A 27,253-nucleotide genomic window follows, 5' to 3' on the forward strand; every position below is an offset into this window, starting at 1 on the left:
GTAGATAAAAGGCTCGTGGCCAGACTTGTACCCACAGTCCCCACGGGGCCCCTCAACCTGAAGGCCAGTGGAACCGGCCGCTCCAGCGCCAAAAGTGTCACGTCGGACAGAGTGAACCTAAGGGCGTGGTGGGGGCGGGAAGCCTCGTGCCGTCTGAACGCTGATTGGCTGGTGGCGCTCGTTGCCTGGTTTTATTTGTTGGCCCTGCGCTCCTGACCTGACGCACCACGTTGCGCACGTGCAGCCGTTTAAGGCAGCCTCCAGTGCCTTCGAGGATCTTGTGAGAGCGAGAAGCTCGGAGGTGAGTGGGCCGGCGGCCTTGGTCGTGGCCCCCTGTGGCCTTCGTCGGGGGAGGGGGCCCAGAGACCTTTTTCGGGGAGGGGGCGGGGTGCAGCATAGTCAGGGTTTGGACGAAAGGAAAAGTAGGTGAGGCCGGGCAGGAGTTTGAGGCGCCTTTGAGGAACCTTCCCCTTCCAGCCTGGGCCCGGAGCCGCTCAGGTGCGGAAGGCTGGCTGTGAGGCCTGCCCAAGCGGGGACGGAGCGACGTGCCCAGGCCTGGGCGGCCTTTTCTCGGAAATGAAAAGTGTGTGGTGCCATTTGTGCACCAACACTGCTTGGGGAAACTAGATGTCCTTTGCCAGGGAGATTGGGCCACGCAAACGCTCCTCTTAGGGTGGGTCTGTAGGGCCTCTCCCTCCCCTCCCCCTCGGTCCTTCCCCTCCCCTCCCCCGCAAACAGGAAAAGACATTTATCATTTATTTATATTCAGGGTCGGGGTGCTATTCCTTAGCATTTTTTTCTTTTCTTTTTCTTTTTTTGTCGGTCATGGGGCTTGAACTCTAGGCCTGGGCGCTGTTTCAGCTCAAGGCTAGCGCTCCACCACGAGCCACAGCGCCACTTCCGATTTTCTGGTGGTTTATTGGAGATAAGAGGCTCCCGGCCCTACCTGCCTAGGCTGGCTTTGAACTGTGATAGTCAGACCTCAGCCTCCTGAGTAGCTAGGATTACAGGTATGAGCCACCGACACCAGGTTCCCTTACCTATTTTTATTCAAGGCTGGTGCTCTACCACTTAAGCCGCAACTGTCGTGTTTTTTTGGTGGTTAAATTTGGAGGTAAGAGTCTCATGGACTTTCCTTCTCTGGCTGGCTTTGAACTCACCTCTTCACCTCTTGAGTAGCTAGGATTGCAGGCATGAACTACCAGTGCCAGCCCTCTCTACCTTTGAGGGAATGCAAAGGGAGAAAGTATGCAAATGGGAAAACCTTTAATAGTACAGTAAAAATTCTCCCCTTCTCCCAAATGGCTCTTTAGGAACCTCTTTTTGTGTGAGTGTGTGTTTGTGCACCATTTTCTGGAATTCATTTTGGTCAGTATTATATGACCAGAAGCACAGAGGCATTATGCCTCTGTGTTCCTCCCTTAAGAGTATCCTCCTCTGTGTGAATGCCTAGAGTCCTGTATAAGTTATCATGTCCTGGTGTATTTTAGGTCTAGCTTCCGAATATGAGAAAAATTTGTGCCCTTGCCTTTAATACTTTAATAACCTTTTGAAGGAGAACAGATTTTGGGGGGAAAAAGTCTAACCATCTTTGGGAAATGATGCTTTCTAGACAGAAAAGTCGTTCAACTGGTTTTTTTTTTTTTTTAAGAAATCATACAAATGTCATCTCTAGATAAGAGGTGAGGCCAAATCCCTCTTTTTGCAAAAAAAACTTTCTGGGAAGGTAAGGGAGTAATTAACTAGTTGCAAGAACTATATGTGAAAAGGTAACTTCTTTTTCTCTATTTGGTAGTACTGGTCATCAAATCCAGTGCCTTGTATGCTCTCACGGAGCTACATTCCAAGCCCTATAGCTTATGCTTTTAAAGATATAATTTTGATCTAACCAAGGCCAAAGTGCATTTTTAAAAAAATATTAAAATAGAACCTGAAGCCACCATGGGAGATGAAGATTGGGAAGCAGAAATCATCAAACCTCATGTGTCTTCTTATGTTCCTGTATTTGAAAAGGTAATAAAATTTAATGTGTGCAGTTTTTTTTTTGTGTGTGTGCAGTTTTTAATGTTACGAATTTTATCAAAGTTCAAAAACTAGTGGGGAAGCCAGGCGCTGGTGGCTCACACCTGTAATCCTAGCTACTCAGGAGGCTGAGATCTGAGGATCGTGGTTCAAAGCCACCCCGGGCAGGAAAGACCGTGAGACTCTTATCTCCAATAAACCACCAGAAAACCAGAAGTGGCGCTGTAGCTCAAGTGGTAGAGTGCTCGCCTTGAGCTGAAGAGCTGAGGGACAGTGCTCAGGCCCAGAGTTCAAGCCCCATGACCCACACACAAAAAAAAAAAACTGGTGGGGAAATTGTAAATTGGAGTGTGTCAAAGGTTATTTCCAGGTGATTACTACTATTTTATGGGGACTGAGAAGGAAGTAGGCTGAACCTCAAAGAGAATAATGTATTTGTGACAACTAAAAGCTAACATAGAATAGATAAAATGTTAACAGTGTTATTTAAATCTCAGTGATTTAGGGTGTACATATTGTACAAATGTTAAATGGTTAAATCATATGGAAAATTGAATCTGGGTGATATTTTAATTTTAGGAATTGATTTTGTACAAGGAAGGCTCTCAAGATAAAAATATTAGTTTGGTTCAGACACCAGTTTGATATGAAATATGAGATCACTTTTCTAAATGCTTTGGGGGAGTTACATTGTAATTCAAAACAACTAGTGCTTAGGTTTTGGGGTTTCAGTTCTAACTTAAAAATTAATTGAATATACTTTATAAGATACATGTTTTAAGGGATTGTTTTTGTAGTATCCCTAAAAGTCCTTTGTCTTTATCATACCGGTGGGCCTCCCCTTCTCCAGCCATAATTTGTATGTTAGTCAATTCTGACACTTCATGATTTTTTTTCCTCCAGTGCTGGAGTTTGAACCAGATTCTAGGCAGACACTACCACCTGAGCTACACCTCAAGCCCTCGTAGCTTTACTTTCTTGAGATAGTGTCTCAATTTTTGCTCATGCTAGCCTTAAAATCTTGTATTTATGCTTCTCAGGTTGCTGAAAGACATATAACACTCTGATTAGCCCTTTCTGTTGAGATAGGAGTACTGAGAACACTTTGCCTGGGCTAGCCCGAAGTAGCTAGGATTATAGGTGTGAACCACAGGCACCTGGCTCACTTTCTGATTTTGTGGAAATTCTGATTTTACAGAAAAATAGAAAATATTCAGTACCTTGATTTAATTGGATTGGATTGGTGTGTGGATTAAAATACCAAAATGTTAATCTGAATTTATAATCTTTCTTCTTAGAACTTAGAAACAATATCTTTTATATGGTACCTTTTCATAATCTTTGCATAATAAAAAAATAAAAAAAATTTGGAAAAGAGAACAATTACCTATAAATCTTCCCTAGTAGCACAACCACTTCTGTTAAATTTTTAGCATTTTTCTGCCTTTCCAAAACATATAGTTTTAATGATGATTTCACAACAGAAGTTTTTGAATCCATTTTTTACATTCTTCATACTATTTTTCATTCCACATTATTAAAGTACAAAAATATTTTTTTTACTGATAATAAGGTTAATCACAAATTTCTATTACAAATGATTTTTCTTTTTGCCACAGAATGTATTAAACTGGGGCTTTTCTTATGTAAGCAGTCTACTGTTAGAGCTACACCCTCAGACATTTGATTGATTGATTGATTGACTGGGCTACAGGAGTTTTGAGATCCCCCTGTTTCTGCCTTTCTAGTAGCCGGAATTACAGCAATATTCTATGGTACCCAGACCCATAACTGATTTTCTTTTTATGGGATTGTAAAATTGTGTTAGCTTTTCACTATGAGATATTATGAGTTTCTGTAGCTTATTTAATTTTTTAAGTGGAATTACTTGTAGGAGGAGTATGTTTTCTTCTAGTCCTCAATAAATTTGTAGTAACACAAACTTTAGTTTAGAGATACTGACTGTCTTGAATTAGGACTTTAAAAGTCATTATTCAATTTTTACTTTTAGTTGAGATTTTTGTCTTCATGAAAGGCTATGTGTGCCTGTTTGTTGCATTAAAAAAAAATTCTGATCCTCAGATCTCAGCCTCCTGAATAGCTATGATTACAGGCGTGAGCCACTGGCGTCTGGCTTTTGAGCCCCTTCTTACCTTGGTAATTTTTGAGGTAGAGTCTTACTTTTATTCCCAGGCTAGCCTAGGCTTAAGTGTTCTTCCATATCACTGGAGATGGATGATTAGGTGTATGCTATTATACCAAGCCATTGATTGATACGGAGTCTTGTGAGCTATGATTGTCATTGAACCTCTATCCTTCCATCACTGATTCCCAAGCAGTTAGGATTACAGCTTGAGCAACTATGCCACTTAAAAAAATTTTTTTGTTGAGTCTGTTACCTACAAATTTCTTTTCTGTGTTCTACGTTAGTTTGTATAATTTTGATGAGTATATTGTAAAAATGCTGAACTCTGCAAAGTGTATTGCATATTACCAGGGATTGATTTATTAATGAATTATATTTCTGAGAATATGAGTGAGAGATTGAAATGACTAAGTGCTTAAGTCAGATATTAGCAAACACTCTTGCCAATTAGAAAATTAGGCTTTACAGGCCAAATAGGATTCATAGTCTCAGCCACAACTTGACCACTGTAGTGTGAAAATAAACATAGAAGAATGAGAATGATGTGCTCAATAAAACTGTTTACAAAAATGAGTGACCCACCAGATTTGGCCTATGGCTGTTGTTTACCCCTCTTTGAAGTGATATATTCATGACACACACACACGTATGCACATAGTACTTGTACATACACACATACATATACATACACAGTGTTAGAGTAACTGTTATCATGGGATACTTAGTAAATGAACATCCAGGGACCTAGAAAACCTTGTTATTGCTTACCATTGTTTTGTTCTGAACAAGCTTAGTTGTTACATAGTAGCAGTTTTGCTTTCCATGGTTTGAGTTACCTATAATTAAATGGAAAATTCCAGAAATAAACCATTTTTAAGTAATGCTATTCAAAGTAGTATGATGAAACCTGCTACCCCTTTCTGCCCCCACCTAGAATGTGAGTCATCTTATTGTCTATCCATGTTCTATACATTGCCTGTCAGACATTGGCATGGGCTAATGATCTAGGATCTCTGAAGCAGCTGATCCTCTTAACATTCTCAGAAGATCAAGGTTGTCTAATGCTACATCAGAATGACTATGTAATATAACTTACACCATCTCATTACACAGACATTTTATCATGTTGCATAATTACAGGAAGGGTGAATACAGTACAATAATGAGACCTCATTTATGTAAGATTTTTTTAATTTTTATTTTTGTGGCAGTCCTAGAGCTTGAACTCAGGGCCTGAGTGCTGTTCCTGAGCTTTAGTTCTGGCTTTTTTTTTTTTTTGGATGGAGGGAGGGAGGGTATTTTTTGGTGGTTAATTGGAGATAAGAATTTCAGGGTTTCTGCTTTGAATCCTGATCCTCAGAGCTTAGCCTCCTGAGTAGCTAGGATTACAGACATGAGCCACTGGCACCTGGCTTATATTAGTTTTATTACAGTATATTACTATAATTGTTGTATATTTTATGTGCCTAATTTATAAATAAAATGTTATCATAGGTATGTATAGGAAAAAAAAACATGTATCTGGTTTGGTACTGAGTATCTATGGTTTCAAACATGGAACCTGATTGTCACTTTGTATGTATTTATAGAAAAGGTCTGCTGTAATTTTCTATTTGTTAAGTAGATGATACATTCTTACTCAAAGTAGAATACTGATTGTTCTTTTTACAGGATAAATATTCTTCTGGAGCAAATGGAGACACATTTAACAGGACTTCAGTTTCATCACCAGGTATGTTTTAATGGAAAAAGGTAAAATATTTTAGGTTTAGGGGTTTTATTTAGTGAGTGAGGAGTAGGTTGTCAGACATATGGCAGACATATAATAAGGTGTTGAAAATGTCATGGTGAGAATATATTTTAATTTGGAAATTTTGGGATGGGGTGCTTCTAGCTAGAGAATGGAGAATGGAGAATATAACATTATAGAATATATTTTGGAAGTTACATGTTGGGTTTCTAGGTTGCTAGCGCATTGTCAGGATTCCTGGCAAGGGTAATGGAGAAGACAGACTATATAATTATTGAAGCAGGTTCCAGCAATGGTGATTGGCAGGGTAACAACTGTTTAAGCTAAAGCAGCCATTAACATCAAGCTATTATGAGTTTCTTTGGGGTCAGAAGACTAATTTCAGAAAGTTCCTAAGAGAAATTAATGTTTAGGTAAAAGAGACTTATCTGTCCTGTTGCCCTCAACCCTCTTTTCTGCATTTGTTTCCACCTGGGCTGTGTATCTCACCCTATGGGACTGCTAGACCACTCTGTAGATTTGATGTAGATGGAAAAATGATGGAAAGGATAGGACATTGGCTGAGAAATTAAACCCAGGCAAGAGTCTTTTACTTTGTTCACATCCAAAACAGGCTGAAATGTGATTGTTTAGTTTGGAAAGTTTAGATTGAAAGTTTTTTTTGTGTGTGTTAAAATATATATGATTATTTTGACCATTGTGTGTGTATATAGTTTAATAACATTAAGTATATTCACATTGTGTGAACATTACCCACCATCTATCTCTAGAACTTTTTCACTTCTCAGACTGAAATTCTGTATGCTTTAAGCATTAGCTCTCAACTTCCTCCTTTCTCTAGGCCCTGAAAACCACCATTGCACTTTATTTTGAATTATTATTTATTTTAAGGAAGAAGCCTTTTAAGTGTAAGGCTTAGAGGTACTGTCTTTATCATTTTATTAAAAAAAAAGAGGATGAATATTTTGTAGTCAAGGGAGCTCTACTGGCTGACTGAAGCCTGCTTTAAAATAAAAAGCTTGTGATAAGACAGTTTTAAATGTGGGGGTGACTCTGAAACTCTTTGAAAGAGTTCCAGATCCATTCTTCTCTATCTGGTGGCTCTCAAGCCACCTTGAAAAATGAGCTTTTACTTTGTAAAATCATTAATATATCTGGAAAGTTGTGGGTAAAACAACAAGCAAAAATGTTAGAGAATTCACTGTACTATAACATGCCATTTTTGAATAAATCATTGCTTATTGCTAAAAATTGTGAGGTGTGTTTGAGAGTTTGTCAGGTTAAAACAAGTTTAATGCTCATATGAACCTAAAGTTCAAGATAAATCTATTCAAAGAAGTTTAGACAAGCTTTTGCAATTGTTATTTATCTTTCATAAATAAAAATACTACTTTAATATGTAACTATTCAAATTATCAAGTTTGGGATTGCTGCCGACTACAACTAGTAAATGGCTAATTTTACTTATACTGTATAGTTGATCTCTCTCTTTCTCTTTTTCTCTGTACTTGAAATGTTAAAAAGAGACAAATAAGTAAAAATTTATACTGTATTTGTGTAGATACTTTGTAGTTAGGAGAAAGCTGGCTTTTTGTAATACAAACAAAACCCAATTTTAGTAAAGAAATGGAACTTTAGATCTGTAATATATATGAAAACATAACACTCTTGTTTGTTAGTGGGATTTTCAAAAAGAAATATTGTCTTCTTACCTTCTGGATAACAAGTTTTTTTTGTAATTCTTTTATTTATTTATTTTTTGATTCGGTCGTGGGGCCTGAGCGCTGTCCCTCAGCTCTTCAGCTCAAGGGCTAGCGTGCTACCACGTGAGCCACAGCACCACTACCGGCTTTTTTTTTCTGCTTATGTTGTGCTGAGGAATCGAACCCAGGGCCTCATGCATACAAGGCAAGCGCTCTACCAGCCCCTGTAATTCTTTAAAAAATTAAAAATAGACTTTATTACAGAATATACCGGGTAAGAGTAAATTATAAACAGATACATAAATAGGCTTATTGTCAAAAAATTAAATTGTCACCCCAGATTTAGCTATCATTGACGATCTGTGCCTGATTTTTTTCAGATGTCTGTGAATGTTCCTCTGTACACAATTGTGTATATGTATACTTTGAGTTCTTTGCTTTACCTCCTATGTCTTCTTTATGATATTAAAATTGTACTTAGACATGTTTCTTTGTATACTTATTACTTGAATTCTTTGCTTCACTGTCTATGTCTTCTTTATGATATTAAAATTGTACTTAGACATGTTTCTTTCCACTGTCTAATGGAATCCTGTTATAATGTATCTTGTCTTTACTAATGGTATTTCAAGGAAACCCTTCTAAGCAACTGGTATAATCTAACTTTTTCTGAAAGTAAATGAAAAATTCACATTACTTGGCTTTAAAACATGAAATAGTAAGCCGGGCGCTGGTGGCTCACGCCTGTAATCCTAGCTACTCAGGAGGCTGAGATCTGAGGATCGCGGTTCAAAGCCAGCCCGGGCAGGAGAGACCGTGAGACTCCTATCTCTAATAAACCACCAGAAAACTGGAAGTGGCGCTGTAGCTCAAGTGGTAGAGCGCTCGCCTTGAGCTGAAGAGCTGAGGGACAGCGCCCAGGCCCAGAGTTCAAGCCCCACGACCGACAAAAAAAAAAAAAAAAAAAAAAAAAAAAACATGAAATAGTAACTTTGTAACGATGAAAAGCATTTAATCCCCTTTCTCACTATCTTTTGTCTTCCTAGAGCAGAAAAGTATTTATAGTCATTTGCCCTACTCAAACTTTTTCCCTTCTCATGTTCTTAATAGTTATTATACTTTTTGCTTAACACCTATATTTAATTTTTATATCTTCATAGCCATATAATTACTTTTCACCTATCTACTCTGCATTATGGCTTCTTAAACCATTTTCTTCAACCATTCCCCATCTCAGCCAGAAGCACAAATACCATTCAGTTTCTAAGACATAATTTGATTCATTATTTTTTAAGCCTCTTTTTTGAACCCTCCATCCAGCTAGCTAATATAAAAGGACTACTGTTGGTTGTTTTGCCAGGAGACTTCTTTCTTGTGTCACATTCCATATTCTCTGTCTCCTATTTTTTTTCTATCTTGATCTTCCTGCCCCTTCACTTCAATAGAACCCATTTTTTTTCTTGCAGCTTTGTAAGAAAAGAATTATATTTGAGAGATTAAGATAACTTTATCCTCATACTTTGATGGATAGTTTATGGACAGCATTTTATTATATTTTAAATTTTTATTGTTATTATAAAGGTGAGGAACAGACGGGTTGCAGTTACATGGCCAGGTGAAGGGTGTATTTCTTTTTTGGACAAGGTCACCCCTTCCTTTGCATGCTGTCAGTTTTTCTCTCCTGCTCCCACCCACAAGTTATACAGTTCATTTTCAGTATAGTGTCTAGTGAGTACCACTGCTGCATTTGTTCACCCTTTGTCCCTTTAGCATTTTATTTTGGAAATAATTTTCATCCTGAACTTTAGGTAGTATGTGGAATTGTAGGGATGTTAAGTTTGATAATCTGAATTCTTATCCTTTGTACATAACTACTTCTCTAAACATTGCTAAAGCTTTTACAATCTTATTTTGATTCTGTATTTTGAAAACTATGATTATGTACGTTATATATAAATTATGTAACATGATGTTTGGGAGTTTTAGTTTATTATTTAAAACATTGGTGGCTTATTTTAATTTTTTTGTTGTTTTGTTTTTTTGGGGGTCCAGTCATGGAGCCTGAACTCTGGGCCTGGGCCCTGTCCCTCAGCTCTTCAGCTCAAGGCTAGCGCTCTACCACTTGAGCCACAGCACCACTTAGCGTTTTTTCCTTTTGCTTATGTGGTGCTGAGGATTCGAACCTAGGGCCTCATGCATGCAAGGCAAGCACTCTATCACTGAGTCACCTTCCCAGCGCTTATTTTAATTTCTGATAAATTAATTTGCTTGTGTTATTTTCTGTAAGGATGACTATAATTTTTATTTGAAGTTAATTCTGAAGTTAATTCTGTTCCTGTTAATGTTTCTATCTAACCCCCCCCACTCCCTGTGTGTTTCGTGTTTGTATGTGTGTGTGTGTGTGTGTGTGTGTGTGTGTGTTTGCATGTCTGCATATACATGTCTACATGTTAGTCTTATCTAGATAATTTTCTTTAAAATTCTATTGATTAGTCTTATCTAGATAATATTTTTAAAAGTCTACTGATAATTGTCTGCTTTTTTTTGTATTTAAGAGTAGACCTTTAAATATTTAAAGTTCGGGGCTGGGAAGGTGGCTCAGTCGTAGAGTGCTTGCCTTGCATGAGGCCCTGGGTTCAATTCCTTAGCACCACATAAGCAGAAAAAGCTGGAAGTGGGCTGAGGCTCAAGTGGTAGAGCGCTAGTCTATTGCTGAAGAGCTGAGGGACAGCGCCCAGGCCCAGAGTTCAGGCTCCACGACTGACAAAAAAAATAAATAAAATATTTAAAGTTCAACTTTGTGCACATGTGCACAAGATTGTTTAGTAGTGGGCTCAGTGATTTGACAAAAGTTCTGTTTGGGAGAGCAGTTTTTCTCTAGTCTCTGCTTCCTTCCTCCTTCCCTCACTCTCTGATATGGTCTCCCTATGCATCCCAGACTGGCCTGGAACTTGCTGTATAGTCCACTTTTGGCATTGAACTTGAAATCCTCGTGGTAGATAATTGTAGGTAAGAAACTCTCCGGCTTTCCTACTGCTGCTGGTTGGAACTACAATCCTCAGATCCAGCCTCCTGGGTTGCTAGGATTACATATGTGAGACACGCGTATCTAGCTGTTACTGTTTGATTTCTGACTGGTGTGAGATGGATGTTTATATGGTTTTGAATTGCATTTCCTTTATGGCTAAGGATGTTGAATCTTTCTTTATGTGTCTATTAGCCATTTGTATTTCTGTGGTAACTGCTCAGTTTGCTTGCCCATTTATGAATTGGGTTATTTGTTCTCTTGCTGTTTAATTTTTTGAGGTTTTTGTATATTCTGGATATTAAATCTAGTGACTAGCTGGCAGAGATTTTTCTACCATTCTGTGGGTTGTCTCTTGTTTCTAGTGATTTTTTTTTTTTTTTTTTTGGGTCCGGTGGTGGGGCCTGAACTCTGGGCCTGGTTGCTGTTCCTCGGCTCTTCAGCTCAAGGCTAGCGCTCTACCACTTGAGCCACAGTGCCACTTCCGGCTTTTTCTTTTTGCTTATGTGGTGCTGAGGAATTGAACCCAGGGCCTTGAGCATGCAAGGCAAGCACTCTACCACTGAGCCACCTTCCCAGCCCCTCTAGTGATTTTTTGTTGTTGTTATGTAGAAACTCTACTTTGACATAGTTCTATTTGTCAATTGTTTTCCTATCCTTTATGCATCTGGAGTCCTACTTAGAAAAATTTTTACTGTATCTATAACTTTCAAGGGTTTTCCTACAAGTTTCAGGTCTTTGATCCAGTTGGAGTTGTTTTGTATGAGGTTCAGTTGCAGTCTTCCGCAGATAAGACACTTGAGTTTTCCTAGCACCATTTGTTGAAGAAGCTGTTTTTTTTCCCTCCATTGTAGGTTCTTCATTTCTTTGTTAAAAATTAGTTGGCTTTAGGTATGTGGTTTTATTCCTGGGTCTTCTACATTATTCCAGTAGTCTTTGGGCTTATTTTTGTGGCAATACCAAGCTGTTTTTATTACTGTGGCTGTATTGTGTAATTGGAAGTAAAATACTGTGATACCTCGGTAGTGCTTTTTAAAAAAATGCTTGGAATTACTTTTGCTATTTAGGGTATTTTATTCCTTGATATGATTTGGATTGATTCTGTTAATTCTGTGAGGAATGGTATTGACATTTGATGGTCATTGCATTCAATTTGTGTATTGCTTTTGGCAGTCTGACCATTTTCACAATATTAATTCTGCTAATCTATGAGCATGGGGTGTCTTTCCATCTTCTGGTGTCTTCTTTAATTTCTTTCTTCATGGTTTTACAGCTTTCCCTATAGAGCCCTTTTCTTTGGTTAAGTTAATACCTAAGTATTAATTGTTTTTGAAACTATTATAAATTGAATTGTTTTCCTGATATTTTTGCTCAGCCAGTGTATTTTTAGTATTTAGAAAAGCCAGGCTCTATGGGTTTATGCCTATAATCCTAACCATTCAGGAGGCTGAAATCTGAGGATCCAGTTTGGGAAGATAAATTGTGTGACTCTTAGCTTCACTTAACAAGCAAAAAGTTGGAACCAGATACAGGACTGAAGTAGTAGAGCACCAGCTATGCAAGTTCAAACCCCAGTACCAGCACACACAAAACCCTAATTTTTGAATATTGATTTTTTTGTTGTTGTTGTTGTTGGTTGTGAGGCTTGAATTCAGGGCCTAGTTGTTGTCCTTGAGCCTCTTTGTGCTCAAGGCTAGCGTTCTACCACTGTGAGCTGCAGCACTACTTCTGTTTTTCTGGTGGTTAATTGGAGATAAGAGTCTCACAGACTTTCCTGCTCTGCTGGCTTTGAACCATGATAGCCAGATCTCTCCCTTACTAAGTAGCTAGGATTATAGGGGTGAACCACTGGTACCCAATGAATATTGATTTCTTTTTTGTATTGCTACCTTTTCAAAACACCAGTTCTAGAATTTTTGTGTGGAGTCTTAGGTTCTGCTAAGTACAATCGTATCAGGAAATAGGGAATATTTGGATTTTCCTGTCTCTGCGTGCCTTTTATTTTTTATTTTTTGTTGGTCTTGGGGCTTGAACTCTGGGCCTGAGCACTGTCCCTTCGCTGTTCAGCTCAAGGCTAGTGCTCTACCACTTGCGCTACAGCGCCACTTCCGATTTTCTGGTGGTTTATTGGAGATAAGAGTCTCACAGAGTTTCCTGCCCAGGCTGGCTTTGAACCACGATCCTTATATCTCAGCCTCCTTAGTTGCTAGGACAAGTGTGAGCCACCGGTGCCCAGCCCTTTTATTTTATTTTGTTTTTATCTTATTCTGGCTAAGAATTCTGGTGTAATATTGAGTAGGAGTGGGGAAGGTAGACATTTTTTATTCTTGATTTTAGGGGAATGATTTTAGTTTTTTTTTCTCATTTAATGTGATGCTTGCTTTAGGTTTGTCATATATAGATAAATTTTATTAAATGTATGTCTTCAACATTTGTAGTTTCTTTAAAATTTTTATCATAAGAAAAGGATATTGAATTTCATCAAAGGTCTTCTCTGCAGTGGTCTAGATGATCATATAATTTTTTCCTTTGTTTATGTGATGTCTTAAAAATATTTTTTGTTGGCTGGGAAATTGGCTCAGTGGTAAGAGTGCTTGCCTTGCATGCATGAGACTCTAGGTTTGCAACTCAGCACCACATAAGCAGAAAAAAGCCAGAAGTGGCGCTGTGGCTCACATGCTAGGGCACTAGCTTTGAGCTGAAGAGCTGAGGGACAGCGCCCAGGCCCAGAGTTCAGGCTCCACGACCGACAAAAAAAGAAAAATATTATTTGTATGTTACAAAGAAATTTATATATGTTACATATCCTAACATCCTTAGGATGAACTGATGAACATGACTGATTGGCTTTGATGTGTTGTTGAATTCTACGTCCAGGGATTTTATTGAAAAAATTTTGCATCAATGGTCAGCAATGAGATTGGTCCATGATTCTCTTTTAGTGTTGTATCTGTCTGGTATTGGTATGAGTATAATTTTTGCTTCATAGTATGATTTGGTAGCATTTTTTTGTCTTGATTGGAATAGTTGGAAGAATATTGTTCTCTGAAAGTAGAATTCTGGTAGAATTCAGCTGTAAATACATTTGTCCCTGGGCTTTTCTTTGTTGAAAGACTATTATTGCTTCAGTTTCATTGTTTTTTATGACTCTATTTAAGTACTTACATACTTTCGGTTTAGTTTGAGGGGTCAGCCATCTCTAAAAGTATATTCATTTCTTTTAGTTTTTTTGAGCTTGAGTATAGGTTTTCAAAGTATTCCTTTATCCTTTGGATGTCTTTAGTATTTGTTGTGATATTCCCTTTTTTCATGTCTAGTTTTATTTATTTGAATCTGTTCTCTCCTTTTGTTCACATTAGCAAGGGTTTTACCAATCTTACACAGAAGCCATTGTTTAAAAATATGTTTATGGTTTTTATAAAGTTGATATACAAAGGGGTTACAGTTACATAAGTCAGGCTGGGTGCTGGTGGCTCATCGAGCCACCAGCTGCTCAGGAGGCTGCCAGGGTAGCCTGGGTAGGAAAGTCCATGAGAGTCTTATCTCCAGTTAACCACCAGAAAACCAGAAGTGGTGCTGTGGCTCAAGCAGTATAGAACAATTGCCTTGAGCTGAAGAGATGGACAGCGCCCTAGAGTTCAAGCCCCATGACTGACAAAAAAAACAAAACAAAAACAAAAAGCAGTTACATATGTCAGGAAAAGACTTCCTTCCTTCCTTCCTCCCCCTTCCTCCCTCTCTTTGTTGGTTTGGGGCTTTGAACTCAAGGCCTGGGCACTGGCCCTGAGCCTCAAGGCTAGCACTCTACCATTTCAGTCACAGAGCCACTTGCAGGTTTTTTTTTGAGTCTTACAGGGACTTTTCTGCCCAGGCTGGCTTTGAACTGCATTTCTCAGATCTCAGCCTCCTGAGTAGCTAGGATTATAGGTATAAGCCACCGGTGACTGGCCAAGAGTACATTTCTTTTATGACAGTGTCACCTTTTCCCTCGCTCTCTTCCAGTTATTCCTTCCTATCCTCACAAGTCCACTTTCAGTATAATGTCTAGAATCACTGCTGCATTTGTTCACCCTTCTTCCTCCATTTCTGTTCCCCTCATTACACTCCCTAAACAGATAAGACAAAAAGTAAACAAAAACAGCAGCAAAGAAAAAAACCTTTTGTTTCATTTCCTGGAATCCATTTAGATCAATATTTTTTTTTATAAGGCACATAGGCATTGTACCATTGGGTTCCTCTCCTATAAATATCCTCCTTTAGTCTCACTAGATGTGAATGCCTCCAGTCATGTCCCCAGTGTATTTTCAGCTTCTGCAAATGAGAGAAAACATTCATTGTTTGTCTATCTGAGCTTTGCTTCACTTAACATGATTTGTTGTAGGTTCATTCACTTCCCTGCAAATGACATAATATTCTTTCTAATGGCAGTATAAAATTCCATTACGTAAAGGTACCACATTTTTTGGATACACTCGTCTATTGTAGGGTATCTGGGCTGTTTCCATAACTTGACTATTATGAATAGTGCAGCAGTGAACGGAACCATTATTTTTTTATGTGTGTATTTTAAAGATTATGTTTTGCATTTTTTTCTTTTTTTATTGTGAAAATACTGTACAGAGGGGTTACAATTACATGGGCAAGATAATGAGTACATTTCTTATCAAGCATTGTGCATGTTTTTGGAGAAAGAGGGGAGAGAAAAAGAGAGAGAGAGAGTGAGAGAGAGAGAGAGAGAGAGAGAGAGTGTGTGTGTGTGTGTGTGTGTGTGTGTGTTGGCAGTACTGAGGGTTGAACTCAGGGCCTCATGCTTGCTAGGCACATGGTTCTACTGCTTGAACCACCCCTAGCCATCTTTTGCTTTAGCTATCTTTTTGATAGTTTTGTTTTTCCCTAGGACTAGCTTTTTAAAATTTTTATACTTCATTTTTAAATATAATTTTATTGTTGTTACTAAGGTGTTGTACAACCATTTCATAAGTCAGATAATGAGTACATTTCCTTTTTTGGACAGTGTCACTCATTTCTTCACTTTCCCCCAGTTTCCTCCTCCCATCCTTACCTACAAGTTACATTGTTCATTTCCATATACTAAATAGCATGATTGCATTTACTTATCCTTCCTCCCTCCTTTTTGCACCCTTTCCTTTGCCCTCTCCCAAGAAAAAAAATCCCAAAAGCAAATACAGCACCACCATCAACAAAACCCCATGTTTCCATTTCCTGAAATATGTTTTCTTAAGTAGTATTTTAATGTTCAGAGGAGTTTTATACCTTTGAATTCTTCCCCTAAGGGTATCCTCCTTTGGTCTGTGTGTGTGAATGCCTAGAGTCCTGTATAGAGAAAACTTGGGCCTTTTGTCTCTCTGAGCTTGGCTTACCTACCTCAGCATGACGTATTCTAAGTCCATTCAATTCCTTGCAAATCACATCTTACTCTTTCTAATGGTTGAATAAAATTCTATTGTGTATATATATCATCTTTCATTGATCCACTCATTTATCGTAGGGCATCTGGAATGTTTCTCTAATTTTGCTATTGTGAATAGTTCAGCAGTGAACATGGATAGATGCCCACTCAGGACTAGCTTTGCACACTTGGTTATGTCTCTAGTATAGCTGGGATGTCAAGTGTGCACCACTAGTGCTCAACTTCTTAAGATAAGGTTTTACTAACTTTTTGTCTAGGCTGGCCTTGAACTGTACTCCTCTCAATCTGCATGCATAGTAGCTGATCTTACAGATGTTTTATAGTTGTGAGCCACTGTGCCTGGTTTATGTTTTTTTTTTTTAACCAATGTCCTTGTCTATTCTGGGTATTTAGTAAACTTAAAACCTGTTAGCAATCATGTGGTTAAAAATTGCTACCATCTAAATAGAAAGCCCACAAAATGGGAGAATATTTTTTATTAGCTATGCATCAGACAAGGGCCTCATATCTAAAATATACTTAGAGCTCAAAAAATTAACCCACTCTAAAATAAACCCTCAAAGAAACAACAACCCAATTAATAAATTGTCTAAAGACTTGAAGACAGACTTCTCAAAAAGAAATAAGAATGATCAATAGACATAAGAAGAAATGTTCAACATCTCTGGCCATAAAAGAAATGTAAATCAAAACAACATTGAGATTCCACCTCATCCCAATTAGAATGGCCATTTTTAAGAAAGCTAACAATAACAGATGCTGGTGGGGATGTGACCAAAGGGAACACTACTACCCTGTTGGTGGGAATGTTAAATTTGTTCAACCACTCTGGAAAGTGATATGGAGGCTCCTCAAAAGACTAAACAGAGCTTTCCTGTGATCCAGCAATTCTACTCCTGGGCATTTATCCAATGAATGTTAGCTTTTTTTTTCTTTTGGAGAGCTACCGATTCATGGCTTATTTTTTTTAAACTAGGTTGTTTCTTATTTGTGTATAAAATTTCCCTTTAGCTGCATGGGTGACACATTGAAAAATGTGTATACTACCTAAACACTTAATTTTATCTAACTTCCTTCAAAATGATATTTGCTTTAGAAATGGACAATGGATCTTCAAGGAAAGATCCTTTCTTGAGGACTGGATTTGGCTCTGGGAGAAGTTTGGGAAACAGAGGTAAGTATCATTGTTTTTCTTTTATTTTCCTGAACTGTTGAATGATGAAGTAAAGGCTTTCATGGCTGTTTAATGCAAAGCCAATTCTGTATAGTAACTCAGTGTATAGTAGGGATTTTTGGATCATGGATTCATTTATTTAAAATGCCACTGTTCTCTATTTTATTTCTTTGAGATAGTGTGACATAGTTGAATGGATGGAAAAATTAGTGGACCTATGTTCCACACAGCTACTTATATATGAGGAGTGATTTCCAACAATTGACATAGGAAGAATGCTTGTAAAAGCTATTGGTTAGGGTGAGGACATATTTCTTGAGTTTTAGATTTCTCAAGAAAAGCAGTAAGAGAGATACTTGTTTGCTCATTAGCAGTTAGTTTGAGATTATTTTCCAGAGCATAAGTTTTTAAGTTTACTTTTTGAACTACCAACACTTACTTAGAATAAAGGCAAAAGCCTATAATCCCAGTACTCAGGTAGAGGATTGTAAATTTAAGGATAGCCTCAGATATATAGTGAGACCTTATCTCAAAACAACAACAACAAAACAACAAAAGATTTGACAGATAATAACTTACCAAATACTTTTGTGTAACCTATTTTTAGACTAGATATAAAATGCTGCAAAGATTTTGCATTGTTTTATTATAGTAAAAGTTGAAAGTTATGTTATCTTAAAAACTATATGACTTTTATGGGGTGTGTGTACCATGGTTAGTTTCAATATATGTAACACTAGTTATTGCAAATAAGGGAAACCATGGGACCTATGTTTCTTTGGGCCTGGCTTACTTCACTTAATATAATTTTTTCCAAGTCTTTTCATTTCCTAACACATGGGCCAATGTCATTCTTTCTGATGGAGGCATAGAATTCCACTAATATATGTGTGTGTGTGTGTGTGTGTGTGTGTGTGTGTGTGTGTGTGTGTGTGTGTGTGTGTGTGTGTGTGTGTGTGTGTGTGTGTGTGTGTGTGTGTGTGTGTGTGTGTGTGTGTGTGTGTGATTTTATATATATATATATATATATTATATTTTCTTGATCCATTTATCCACTGAGAGGCATCTGGGTTGGTTCCTTATCTTAACTATGTTGTAAATAATGCTGCGATAAACATAGCTGTGCTGGTAGCTTTAGTATGACCTTGTTTGTAATCATTTGGGTAAATGCCCAAAAGTGGGATTGCTGGGTCATAGGGGAGCTCTATGTGGAGTCTTTTGAGGAACCTCCATACTGCTTTCCAAAGTGGTTGAACAAGTTTACACTCCCACCAGCAATGTAGTAGGGTTCCCTTTTGGTCACATCCCCTCCAGTATCTGTTATTACTGGATTTCTTGATTATAGCCATTCTAACTGGGGTGAGGTGGAATCTCAGTATTGTTTTGATTTGCCTTTCTTTTATGGCTAGAGAAGTTGAGCATTTCTTTCTGTGTCTATTGGCCATTCTTATTTCCTCTTCAGAGAAGTTTCTCTTGGTCAAGCAGAAAAGGTGAAAAGCTATGTACATATGACCATGTAAGATGATGTTAAGCCCCTTCTGTACAGTATTTTCACAATAAAAAACATGTAAAAAAAAAAGAAAAAAAAGGTGATGTTAAGCGAAATGAGCTTCAAGATAGGGACACAAGTGGTTTTTTCTTTCTTGCTATTGTTTTTAACGTATTTATAATGTACTATGTGCTTTTTTTTGTTTCTTTGGTATGTTCCTCCTCCATGGTATAACCCCTGTTTTCACTGTATTTGATTCCAATGCCCTGCATCTTGTATGTACATTTTTTTAATTTGGGGAGGGGAAGGGAAAAACAAAATACTTAAATAGGGATACAGGTTGACCCATTATAACAAGATGTACAAGATACTATATTGAAAACTTCACAACTTTTGGGGGGGGGGTGAGGAAGGAGTTGGGGAGGTGGGGAGGGAAGGGATGGTAGGGAAAAATCAAAGGAGATAGTAACAATGCTTGATAGGAAATGTAACCTTACTCATGTAACTGTAACTCCTCTATACAGTATCTTTACAATAAAAAATATATTAAAAATATATGTAACACTGATTCCTGAATTTATCTTTTTTGTTGTTGTTGTTGTTGGTTAGGGGACTTGAACTCTGTGCCTGGGCACTGTCCCTGAGCTCTTCAGCTCAAGGCTAGTGCTCTACCACTTAAGCCATAGTGCCACTTCTGGTTTTCTGGTGGTTAATTGGAGATAAGAATCTCCAGACTTTCCTGCTTGAGCTGGCTTTGAACCAAGATTCTTAGATCTCAGCCTCCTGAGTAGATAGGATTACAGGTGTTATCCACTGGCATCCGACTTCCTAAATTTATCTTTTAAAAAACATTTTTGAGGACTGGCAAGTTGGCTCATTTTTTGATACTTCCAGGGATTTTATCATCATTGTATTAGTTGGACACTTATTGATACTTGGACACTTACTTTCTTAGGTACAACTAACAAAAATTTGAATTCTATATTAAGGAATATTCCTACTATAATTAATACACTTAATTTTCAAATATACATACATTTTACTTTTGGAGCCTACTTATTTAGTGAACATTTTCAGATCTGGACCATGTAATTATGTTAAGAGGTTCAAATGATGATTTTTATACTTCCTACTAAGAATTAATACCTAGTATCATATTCAGGAGTATATATAAGTATATATATACACACATATGTATACATATACACACTTATATACACACTTAAAATCCTATTTTAGATAAGATTTTGATGTGGGTTTCTAAATATTGTAGGATAAAGCAATTTTCAGTGAGAAAACCATTCATGGGACAGATTTTGCCACAGTTGTTTCCAATTTTCTGATGACAAAACTGTTGAGTTGGGCGTGGTGGTACATGTCCCTAATACCAGCAATCAGAAGGCTAAAGCAGAGTCATGCATTCAAGACTGGACTAGAGCTTCATCTACATAGAGAGATCCTGTTTGAGAAACAGAATCAATGCTGAAATAAACCTGGACAGAAAAATCCATAGAACTCTATCTCCAAAATAACCAGCAAAATTCAGGGCTGGAGTTGTGGTTCAAATGATAGAGCACCAAAGAAAGAAGTTTCTTGATGTTTAATCTCTACTTGTAAGATTATTTTTCTTTAAAAGAATGGTTCTTAGATTAGTTTCAAACTTCTCAGCTTCAGTAATCCTCATGCTTAGACTCCTGGGTAGCTGGAACTATAGTTGCATCACCCTATGTATGACTAAGATTCTTAATGGTAGAGAAATACATGAAATATTACTAAAAAAGAAGTAGAGGTAGTTTGGTATTGGAAATGTAGAAGGAGGATTATGATGGGCACGCTCAAGGAAAACTTTACAGGTGAATTGGTTATTGATTTATTTATATCCAGGTACCACCAAAAAAATGTTGGGTACTCAGAATTAAAGTAAAGCCAAAGCTTAGTTAATATGGGAAAATAGTATGGAATGATGAAGAGAGAATGTGAAGGAGAAGTCATGCTTAATTTTAAAAGTAGAAAAGCTGACAGAGAACGCATTTATAAGATTATCTCTTTGTTGCTTTGTATGTCCCTCCCCCACAGTATAACCCCTGCTTTCACTATATTTGATGTCAGTATAACTTGTAGAGGAGATGGGGAAAAGCTGACAGAGATATAGTAGAAAAATAATAGAAATTAATAAATAGGACATAAGTATAAAGTATTGAATAGCATGAAGTTTGAATAGCAATGACTTTCATGTAGGGGCCAAATATAATAGCTGGGTCTATCAAAGTAAGTGTTCAACATAAAGGAAATCAAGAAATGAAATTCCTGGTCTCCAAGGAAATAACAATAGAAACCTGTATTTCATTATTTATAGATATGTATTTTAATCTTGATAGCATAATTTAAATTTTATATCCTTGTACTATTTTTATTGTCGCTGTACTGTTTTTTCCATATTTAATATTTCCCTTACCTCAAATGTTTATTTCAAGTTTTTGATGCAATTATAATATGTTAATGAACTTAATCATATGAACTTTTTCAGATGTTGGAGAGTTTAGTAAAAGAGAGACTATACCCACAATGGGTAGTTTTGGAAGTGGAAAAGGTTTTGGAAACAGAGGTAACTACTTTTCTTTTTATACTTTACAATCAAAATGTCTTAACTGTCAATCTTAAGGTTTCTATTTCCCTTTAAAGTATAAATAAAGTATATTTCCTTTCTTAAGAATTTATGAAGATCACAAAGGAGTCTTACCATTTTCTTTTTCCCTGTCATAGCTTGAAACAGCAGTTTCATTGCTTTGGATGTGTGTTCTATTATTTTTCCCTGTTTGACAGATACCCATGTTCCTTGCTACAGCATCTTTTATTAGATTAACTTTATTTACATAGGAACCCTGGTCTTTGCTCTTTTACTCAAGACTCAGAGATCACATACAAACATGTGAGATGAGACTATTTATAGCTGAGCAAAGAATTGGTATAAGTCTTGAAATTACATTTTTTCCTTAATATTTACAAAAACCTTATAAGTCAAAATTAGAGTTTAAGATCAAGTTTATTAATGTGTAGGTGGCAGACTTTCCCAAGCATTTTGGAAACTCAGCACTGATTCTTTTTGGGGAGAGAAAATGAGGAAGCAGCAGTTGTGAGGGGTAGTAGAATATGGTCATTTTCTCAGGCAACTTTGAAGACTGGAAATATTTAAGTAAATAAAATAACTCAAAACTTGGATTTTGTTGGAATATATTCTTTTTTTATTGTGAAAATACTGTATGGAATATATTCTTTATTTAGGGATTATTTTTATATATTTTATAATGATCTCTAGGAAATTATTTTGGCATTCAGTTTTATAGTGAGATTATAGGGAATTGCTAGTACATGCTAATTGTATATTAAATTTCCATGGCATTTTATTGCTGGAAGGATTCTCATATTTTTTGAATTTGGGATACTAAATGAGATAAATGTACATACTTTGTACATAAAATGACAAGCTTTCCAGATAGTATTAGTACTTGTATCAAAAAAGCCCATTTACTTTAAATACTAATTGATGATGATGAGCATTCCACATTGACATTTAATTTTCAAATATACGTTCCCTGAGTTTATTTTTATTTATTTTCATTTTCCCTTTTTTCCTTTCTCCTCCCTTTTTTCCTTCTCTCTCTTCTTCTCTCTGAAGCAGGGTCTCATTATGTGGCCTGGACTGGTCTTGAAAGTACTGTTGCTAGTGTTCTCCCTCTTAGTCTCTCAAATAGCTAGGACTATAGGCAGACACTACCACATCTGGTTCCCTTAGTGTGTCTGCATTAATACCTTTTATTAAAGAGGCAACATTAAAAAATTTTTATTGTGAAAATACCATACAGAGTAAATTACATGGGCAAAACATTTTAAATTTTATGGTTACTGATGCATGCTTCTAAAATAGTTTTAGGGGCATATTTGTATGTTCCAGAGATGCATAAACGTTGAACATAGGTTTTTATAAAATAAGAAATTTGAAAGTGGAGCTTGGTAACACTTTTTTTGTTAAATGTTATACAAAAAGAAAACAGGATTTCTGCATTAACTGAAAAATTAGTTGTACTGTCCTTTGTAAATGAGACTGTGTGTTAACTTGTAAAGTTTTAAGTTTATTTATTTACCAGCTTTTTTTGCTGGGTAATTAGAGATTAGAGTCTCTCAGATTTGTCTATTCAGGATGGCTCCAAACCTTGATCCTCAGATTTAAGCCTTTTAAGTAGCTAGGCTTTTAGGCATGAGCCACCATTGCTCACTGGTTCTGAAGTTTTGAACTGCTAGGCAGGAGTGAGTTTACTGCTAACTGTGCCTTTGGCCTTTTTTTTTTTTAATGAGATAGAATCAGGCTTCCTGCCTGGGCATATGTCTTAGAGAACATTTTTGTATGGGCTAGCCTACAAATCTCAGACTCATAAGAAACTAGGATTACAGATGTGAACCCCTGGCACCCAGCTCAAAAACGTTTAAACAGTAAGTATATTGCTATACTGATAGAACATTTCAAGTAATATAAAATTTGCTGAAAAGAAAGTTGCTTTTAATTTTAAGAGTGTGGAGCTATATGTTGATAAGGTGGCAGAAAGTTACAGAAATGTAGAAATTTTTCCAGAAATTTGTTTTATTTTTTATTTTGTATAGGTTTTTCAAATAATAAGTTTGAAGAAGGTGATAGCTCTGGTTTCTGGAAAGGTAAGTTTGGTGCTTTTGTAGTGATTTTAAAAAATGCAAGTCAACAGCACATGCTAAAAGGAAATTAGTATTATTTTTGTCTCATCTAGTTCTAAAATCAGGTTTTAAAAAGCAGCTATATGAGCCCCAATGACAGGTGTTACTAATTTATAGGTAAATAATGAAGGCATTCTAATTTGACCCATTTCTATCTATTTTAGTTAAAATCTATGAGGTGCAACTTTTGAAAATTGTGCTATTTTCAGAAAAAGGGGCAAATAGAGCAAATCAAGAATCAAAGCTCCTCTCTCTATATATTAATGTTGTAATAATAAAATCTTTATAACATAATATACTTTTCACTTTCACACTTGTTCATATCTCTGAGGCCATTTAGACTAAAGTAAGTCTAGGAGGAGGACTTTTTTTTTTTTTTTGCCAGTCCTGGGGCTTGAACTCAGGCCCTGGGCATTGTTCCTGAGCTGCTTTTGCTCAAGGTTAACACTCTACCACCTGAGTCATAGCACCACTTCTGGCCTTTTCTATTTATGTTGTACTGAGGAATAAAACCCAGGGATTCATGCATGCTAGGCAAGTGCTCTACCACTAAGCCACATTCCCAGCCCCTAGGAGGATGATTCTTAACAATGTAAATTACCAATAAAATTTAAAACATTTTTGGCAAAGATATTGCTACTCTGGTTTGGGGAAATACAGAGAATGATGAGAACAGAATACTATTCCCACAAGAGAGACTACAATAATTAACTTTTCTTTCTCATGTCTAATGAATAGATTTGAATGAAGCCTGTATTTTAAAAAACTTGGATTCAGTTCTTTAAAAACTATTGATCTGGGCTGGGAATGTGGCTCAGTGGTAGAGCACTTGCCTTGAATGCATGAGGCCCTGGATTTGATTCCCCAGCACCACATAAGAAAAAAAGCTGGAAGAGGCGCTGTGGCTCAAGTGGTAGTGCGCTAGCCTTGAGCTGAAGAGTTGAGGGACAGCGCCCAGGCCCAGAGTTCAGGCCTCACGACCGGACCCCCCCCCAAAAAAAGAAAAGAAAAACTATTGATCTATGGAATTTTTTTTTTGGAGGCAAACTCTCCCTATTTAGCTTTAAACTGGCCTGGAACTCAAAACCCAGCATATCCTCAAATTTGGGATTGTTCTGCCTCAATTGTGCTAGGATTGCTGGGTATACCACTGCATCTGGCTTTCAGTAAAACTTTATTGTTGGCCATGGGGTAAGGTTTTAACTCAGGGACTGGATGTTGTCCCTGAACTTTTGTGCTCAGGCTAGTGCTCCACCACTTTGAGCCACAGCTCCACTTAGTTTTCTGGTGGTTAATTTGAGATAGTGTCTCATGGACTTTTCTGCCTGGGCTAGCTTTTGAGCCAGGATCTTCAGATCTTAGCCTCCTGTGTAGCTAGGATTATAGGTAGGAGCCACCAGTGCCCAGCTTCAATAGAATATTTATAAGATAGTATACTTTGGAGTTCCATGGTTTGTTCAGATCTCTGTCTTGTTATCTGGGAAACTGTCTTTCCCAAGTTGAATAATTTCTGTAAACATATAAGCATGCATTTGAGTTTTCCATAGAACTCGAGAGAACTTGTTCTCTCCACTTCTGTTTACTTTCTTCTCTTTATTCTTAGTTCACCGAAAATAAGAAATTTATCAAATTTGTTCATTCTCAAAATTGTTGACAAGTCCTGGAGGGGGTTTTTAAGATTCTGATAGAAGGTCTTACTTGAAAATGTGTTTATGGTAGTTTTTCCTGATTTCTAGTTTTGCCCACTTGGTGATAAGGAATCCAGGTTGAATTTGAAACCCAGTTCCTCTTCCTAACAGTTATGTTCAGAAAGTTATTTAGCTCAGCACAATGATTTTTACCCATAATGGTAACAGAAGATAGGGAGGCTCATGGTTCCTCTGTCGGCAATGGCAAAAAGTTAGCCATACCTTAATCTCAGCCAACAAAGATCAGTTATCTTTGCTAGCTATTTGGGAAGCTATGGTAAGAGGATCATGATCCAAGCCTGGCCCTTGGGCAATAATGTCAGACCCAACCCCCCAAAATAAAGCAACAAAGACTAGGGCCATGGCTCAAGGGGTAAAGTGCCTGCTTAGCAAGTTTGAAGCCTTGAATTCAAACACCAGTACTACCAAAAAAGAACAAAATGAAAAAGGATAGATGTGGTGCTTACCTGTAATTCCAGCTTCTCAGGAGGTGGGGCTAGCAAAAAGTAGAACTAAAAGCAAAAGATGGGTATATCTAAGATGATTAGAGGGCTTGTTTAGTAAGGGCAAGGCCCTGTACCACACAATAAAAACCTTAGATATTAAATATCAGTGACATGTACAAATATTACTTAACACTATCTATTTCACAAATGTGATTTTGTTGGACTTTTCTGCCATGCTTAAAGTTACATTAGTAATATAAAAACCTTTAAATTTTGGCTATGCGCCAGTGGCTCACCTCTGTAATCTTAGCTACTCAGGAGTAGTTTGAAAAATTATTAATTACTTGCTATCATTCTACACTTTGAGGATAAATCTTAGAGTGGGGTCTGGACATTATTATTTTTTAATATTCTAAATGTTTAATTATATCTTTCAAAATTTCAAGCGTCTTACCTTCTTTGGTATTTTAATTTACTGTAAATGCTTGCCTCCATGGTACTGGTCTATTCTTGACCCTTTTCACTACAAAACCTGCATAAGGACATCAAAATGGGGAAGGGAGTAGGAAGGTGCTGGAAAGCTTGTGGATTACTCTGTGCAGGTTTGGCAGCCACTTTCTAAGGGTGGTCTCTTTGTTAAGAATTTAGCTGTCCAGCCCTCAAGGCCATACCATTTAATATTCCCACTGGATCCCTGGGAATTTTCTTTGAAAGAGTTGTCCAGTTTTCAAGGCACACCTGGAGTACTTGTTGGTCCAGGAACGGGGCCTGAAAAGAATGTTGGTATAGATGTGGACATTATTTTTAATCAGTTCTCCTGATAAGTCTCAGGCAGGCTTTAGAAGTTGAAACCTAGAAATGTTACTTGTCAATCTGATTTTTAAAAATGTTTTAAAAAATTGTTTAAAATGTTATTTGTTAATCTCATTTTTTGAATAATTTCAGATGAATGAATACAGAAAAATATATGACAATTTAATTTTTTTGTGCCAGTACTGGGGCTTGAACTCAGGACCTGGGCCCTGTCCCTTAGTTTAGTTTTGTTTTTTGTCAGTTGTGGGGCTTGAACTCTGGGCCTGGGTGTCGTCCCTCAGCTATTCAGCTCAAGGCTAGCACTCTACCACTTGAGCCATAGCGTCACTTTCAGCTTTTTCTGTTTATGTGGTGCTAAGGAATTGAACCTAGGGCCTCATGCATGCAAGGCAAGCACTCTAGCACTGAGCCACCTTCCCAGCCCCATGTACCTTAGTTTTTTGACTCAAGGGTAGTGCTTTACCACTTGAGCCAGACCTTTGGCTTTTTTGCCAATTAACTGAAGATAAGAGTCACATGAATCTTCCGGCCTGGGCTGGCTTTGAATTACAAATCCTTATATCTTAGCCTCTTCATTAGCTAGAATATAATGACAATTTAAATAGAAAAGCCATATTTTTCTAGTGATTACTTAATAGTTTAGATATTCCTGAAATTGTATCAAACTGACATCTATGAATTTTTCAGATTGTTTTGTAAGAATATCTCTTGGCAAATAGTGAGTTTTCAATTATATAATTAATACTGAGATATATTAGATATTTTATATTTTATGTTATAATTAAAGGTATAAGAATTAAGGTGTTTAGTTTTAACTTAATGA

At 37.1% G+C, this 27,253-nt stretch overlaps 1 protein-coding gene across 4 annotated transcripts in view; it reads left to right on the forward strand.

Moving 5' to 3' along the window:
- The first annotated feature begins 219 nt into the window (after positions 1–219).
- Ddx4 (DEAD-box helicase 4) overlaps positions 220–27,253 on the forward strand; it is a 58,713-nt gene continuing 31,679 nt past the window's right edge. For 3 of the 4 annotated variants that reach the window (XM_070041189.1, XM_070041191.1, XM_070041190.1), the window contains exons 1-6: positions 220–301; positions 1,928–2,013; positions 5,840–5,900; positions 17,174–17,251; positions 21,268–21,345; positions 23,397–23,447. In XM_070041189.1, the coding sequence (XP_069897290.1) occupies positions 1,942–2,013; positions 5,840–5,900; positions 17,174–17,251; positions 21,268–21,345; positions 23,397–23,447 (340 nt within the window). In that variant the 5' untranslated portion in view covers positions 220–301; positions 1,928–1,941. The remainder of the gene's footprint in view (positions 302–1,927; positions 2,014–5,839; positions 5,901–17,173; positions 17,252–21,267; positions 21,346–23,396; positions 23,448–27,253) is intronic. The other variant, XM_070041192.1, reaches the window with a different exon arrangement.

This window comes from Dipodomys merriami, unplaced genomic scaffold (genome assembly GCF_024711535.1).
Source record: "Dipodomys merriami isolate MVZ:Mamm:240054 unplaced genomic scaffold, mDipMer1.0.p SCAF_30, whole genome shotgun sequence".
Lineage (NCBI taxonomy): Eukaryota > Metazoa > Chordata > Mammalia > Rodentia > Heteromyidae > Dipodomys > Dipodomys merriami.